The sequence below is a fragment of the Triticum dicoccoides genome, chromosome 7A, assembly GCF_002162155.2.
Source record: "Triticum dicoccoides isolate Atlit2015 ecotype Zavitan chromosome 7A, WEW_v2.0, whole genome shotgun sequence".
Classification (NCBI taxonomy): Eukaryota; Viridiplantae; Streptophyta; class Magnoliopsida; order Poales; family Poaceae; genus Triticum; species Triticum dicoccoides.
In genome coordinates, this window is record NC_041392.1 from 140649103 (window position 1) to 140653845 (window position 4743).

The 4743-nt window shown below is 41.9% G+C and overlaps 1 protein-coding gene across 2 annotated transcripts; it reads left to right on the forward strand.

Moving 5' to 3' along the window:
• The first annotated feature begins 262 nt into the window (after positions 1 to 262).
• On the forward strand, positions 263 to 4376 carry LOC119329506 (polyadenylate-binding protein 2-like). 2 transcript variants are annotated; one of them, XM_037602567.1, is made up of 6 exons: positions 264 to 461; positions 564 to 663; positions 1397 to 1467; positions 3561 to 3752; positions 3851 to 3981; positions 4089 to 4376. In XM_037602567.1, exons 1-6 carry the CDS (start codon positions 369 to 371, stop codon positions 4129 to 4131), a joined length of 630 nt encoding a protein of 209 aa, XP_037458464.1. In that variant the 5' UTR covers positions 264 to 368; the 3' UTR covers positions 4132 to 4376. The 2 variants fall into 2 exon arrangements, with proteins under 2 accessions (XP_037458463.1, XP_037458464.1); XM_037602566.1 differs by having other exon boundaries at positions 263 to 663.
• The last annotated feature ends 367 nt before the right edge of the window (positions 4377 to 4743 follow it).

Below are 4743 nucleotides of genomic sequence, written 5' to 3' on the forward strand. Positions count from 1 at the left end.
TTGCTAGTTTAATCCAACTCATGGTTAAGCTAACCGTTCCATTTTTGTTCAGAGCTAACCAAAATTTAGCAAGCCGAATATCTGGCATTTTTTTGAGAGAGAATCTGTTTTTTTAGACGAACCGAATAATATATGGCAAAAGTTTGGGCTAAAACAGCGTTCCGAGGCCGATGAGCTTAATGAAATAGCCCAAACGATGCTTCAGCCCAATCCCCCGGTCCGATTCTGACACGCTTCCACTCTATTAAAAAGCCCGTTGTCCCTAAACTCAATCCCGAATTCCCCAAAGTCCCCGAGACAAATCGCCCTCGCGTTAGGTTAGGCCGAGGCGAGAGTAGATTGGATTTCGAGCTCAGCACGCGGCGGCCATGGAGGACGAGGAGCACGAGGTGTACGGCCAGGAGATCCCCGTCGACGGCGAGGACGTCGACATGGGTGCCGGGGGCGACGACGCCGCCAAGGTTCGTGATGCGCCCGCCGCCGCCGCCGCGGCTCGCTCGGCCCCTCTCTCCCGGTTCCGCACCCCAAACCCTAACGCCGGTACTGACCCTGTTCGTGTCCAGCTGCACGAGCTCGACGAGATGAAGCGCCGCCTCAAGGAGATGGAGGAGGAGGCCGCCGCCCTCCGCGAGATGCAGGCCAAGGTCGCCAAGGAGATGCAAGGTCAGTGCCGTGTCCGTGTACGGAACCTGTCGGTATCAACTTTAGGACCCGCATTCGGGGCAGGGTGGTTGGGGAATTTCAGATCCGGGACAGTAGTGGAACGTTTGGGTCTCGGGCAAGCGCTGGCCACGCCCAGCCCAGCATGGAAGCCAATGGTTTGGTTCCTCGGCGAGGTCGCCTCGTTACCCAGCTTTTTGGCTTGCTTCCGTTCGCAAGGCTGGATCCTAACACGCCCTAGGATCGCCTCCTTTCTTGTTGCCCATTAGTGTATGGGTATGTTAACCAGCGTAGTTAGTTGTATGGTGTGGTTTAATTGCTTTTGGTTAGTCCCTTGATCGTCTGTTATATGCAATTTTGGTAGGTTGCCTGCCTTGGGATGTATATAATGTTGTTTCACGCATTCATAATCCTCTTAATTTCCTTTTAGAAAAAGAACTCTCTCAACCAGTTGGGGGTTATGGTAGTTCTGCTGTGGTAAAACATAATATGGGAGTATTAGAGGCTCTGTATGAACCGTTCCACACCATTGTATTATGTAAGCTTGTACAAAATGATTGTTAGTAACTGCCTCTTTGCTTGCCAAAGCATACTCAAATGTAAAAACATCATATTTCTGTGTCGGATCAATCTCGGAGCATATTCTTTTAGGCTTTGTTAAACGCTTTATACTGTAATTTCTATATTAATATTTCCTTGCAAATATCTTAACACGTTGAGCCTTTGTACCATGTAGGTGGAGATCCTAACGCGACCACATCTGAAGCAAAAGAAGAGATGGATTCTCGTTCTGTTTTTGTTGGAAATGTAAGTTTTCGTTCTGTTGATGTCTAAATTTAGTTGGCACTCCTACATTTCATAGTAGTTATGATATTGCCTAGGTATATGCGATAAAACTGATACCATATGTTTCTATTTACATGTGATAATGTTTGTTATGCTTGTGAAATCGTTTATAGAAAAGCTCATGTTCAAGTTAACTACTTGATTTGCTTGACCAGCCCAAATTTTGTTTAAGGTGCTCATAGATTAGGTATTGATGTTTCCACAAAACATTCTATCTATACTTTGATGATTTTTGTTTTGATTCCCAATAGATTGTGTCATAGTGCCAATCAGCAATGTGTCTTAGTCCCCTAAATAGTGCCATAACTTTGAGCATGTATCATTGACAATCATATTTTATCAGTGACTTGAAATGCACTATGTATTTTCTATTTTTATCAATGTATTTTTTTTTCTGGTGCATTGATTGAGAAATGACATTGGCCGCAGGGTAGTCTGCTATCATCAAGTCTTTGAAATCGAAATTTTGGCATCTGGCTGAGTCTCAGTGCAAGTTCTAGTGTTAGCTTAGAGGGGGCAAGAAAAAAAAAGGAAAAAATCCATGAAAAAAAAAGAAAATATTTGAAAAAGTAAAAAGAAAAAGAATATAGAAAAAGGAAGAAAAAAAGGAAAAAAATACAGTGTGATAGGAAATGCCCCCGAAAATGTCAGTAGAGAACTGCTGCATGTACTCCACCTGGCGCTTGAGACTCATACATGGACTGATGTGGCATGGTATCAATAGCCATCGGTAGATGAGAATCAGTGGCAGGGGTGCATAGGCATGACATGTAAGTGTGACCTCACATTTTATGTTGTGTCTATTGAAGAATGCTATGTTTTTTTTTTCATGTTATGCCTCCTGGAGTGTTTTATTCTCTGTAGTATGTGTCTTTTCCCCCCTTGGAATTAATCATGTTTTAATAATTAATCTAATGGTTCATCTGCCACTTTTGTCATCTTTCAGCAAAATATAACCAATAGAGTTTCCTTTTGCTTTAAAATATCCGTAGGAAGTGTGTATGTCAAAAATTTAACTAGAGTGCTGGTGTTTAGGGGGGTCTATATGATTAAATGATATCTGTAGTCGCGATGTTTTATTATTTCATATAGGCATTGGGGGCATGTCAGTCTGAAAGCATGTAACTTATATACCTGCTTTTCGCTTTCTCTGATGTACCAATGACAGACTTGCTCTAGTAGTAACATATATTGTGCAGACCTTTGCAAGCACTGCTGTTCCCTATTTTGACTTTTGGTGTATGTGTGTCAATATGCTTTTCAGCCTGTTGTCTATGTAGCAAGAAGCCTATGATATGCCACTTATTTTAGAAGTCGACATGACTAGATATTAAATAAACATTGCAGGATGAGTATCTGTTTTCCTTTGTCCATTACATCCTGTTTAAGGTCTAGTGTGTAGGCTGTAAAATCTTGTAAATGCGAACAATTAGTTACTATATGCAGGTCAAACCGTATTGTGTAAGCCATAGAACATTGCAGACGTGAATGTTTTTCCTTATGAAAAATTAATATGAGGCTGAGCTGCAGACCAGTACCACTATCAGCTCCAAGTTTATCTGTTTACATCGTCAGTTCTGTGTATCTATGTACCTAGTAATTTGTCCTCGCATATGTATAACAGAATTTGCTTTGCGTGCATCACTATTATGACAGAAGTACATTTGTTTCTAGTAAGGAATACGTGCGAGGAGTGCTAGGCTATATGCTCTTAGAGGCAAAGCAAATGTGCTTGATTAACTTGCATCACAGGTCCAGTGTTCATAAATCTAGTGGATCAAGTAACAACAGTAGTTTCTTATTGTGAGTGACATAACCAGTCAAAATTTAGGATGTTTGATGAAATTTATCTCTATTCTAGAACAGTATAGAAGTACTAACTACTGTGGAGCTCTAGTGAATTCACAGGTTGATAGTTTGCTAAAATTGAGATGCAGTCTGGTGCTGTTGGTTTATTTTGAATGTTTCATTAGTTGCAAGCTGATTTTTAATGTCTTATGTGACATCGTAAGTATACTCATTATGTTTTGTAATTGTAATGATCACAACTGCAGGTTGACTATGCATGCACTCCAGAAGAAGTGCAGCAGCATTTCAATTCTTGCGGAACCGTCAACCGAGTGACTATCCTGACCGACAAGTTTGGGCAGCCTAAAGGTTTTGCTTACGTCGAATTTGTTGAAGCAGAAGCTATTCAGGAAGCTGTCAAGCTGAGTGAGTCAGAGCTTCATGGTCGGCAAATCAAGGTGAGCTGTGAATTCATACTCCCCTCATACTGCAACTGACTACCTTGTTTTCAGCAATAACCTATGTGGTATGCTGACCTTCCTTGTGTGCTCATCAGGTAGCGCCTAAGCGGACTAACGTTCCTGGGTTGAAGCAGCCCCGAGGGGGCCGAGGATTCAACCCATATGGCGGCCACCCCTACATGAGGCCATATCCTCCACCGTTTTACAATCCTTATGGTGGTTATGGGTAAGTTTAATTTTGTTTACTTGGTACCCCTTGCCCCTTGGGCCTCTGAAATAATGAGAGCATCATCATCACTCGTCTAAAATGCCCTCCTGTTTTTCCTAATGCAGGAGAGCTCCCAGGTTCCGCCGTCCGCGCAGGCCCTTCTACTAAGTTCTGGCTCTACTGGAGTTCTGTCAACACATGACAACACTAGTCTTCGATCGATCTCAAGCCAGTCAGAGAACTCAAATCCTTACACCGTGTTTCATTATTTTCACAGAAGGATATGTGATGGTTGTTGTGTACGTGTTGTGTTGAAAGATGTTTAAGCCACTACATGCATCAGCAATTCAGCATTATGTACTATTTGACTTTAGTAATCAAGTCATACGACATACTATGCCTGAACTGTATTATACTCCCTCGGTTCCTAAATACTTGTCTTTCTAGGCATTTCAACAAGTGACTACATACGGAGCAAAATGAGTGAATCTACACTCTAAAATATGTCTACATACATCCGTATGTAGTAGTCATTTGAAATGTCTAGAAAGATAAATATTTAGGAACGGAGGGAGTATATTTCTTGCTCTGAAGGAGTTCTGCGTGTAGTTCCTATTATCAGTCGATAGCTTATTTTGTTTTAGCAGGTCCAAAGATTTGTGGTAAGCTCTGCAGGGTGTTAAGTTGCAACAAGCATATTTCATCAACGGTTTTAAATCCTAGCCATTGCGGAAAAAAAACTAGAATTGTCTTCTCTCTCTGAAAAGCTTGGGTGAACAG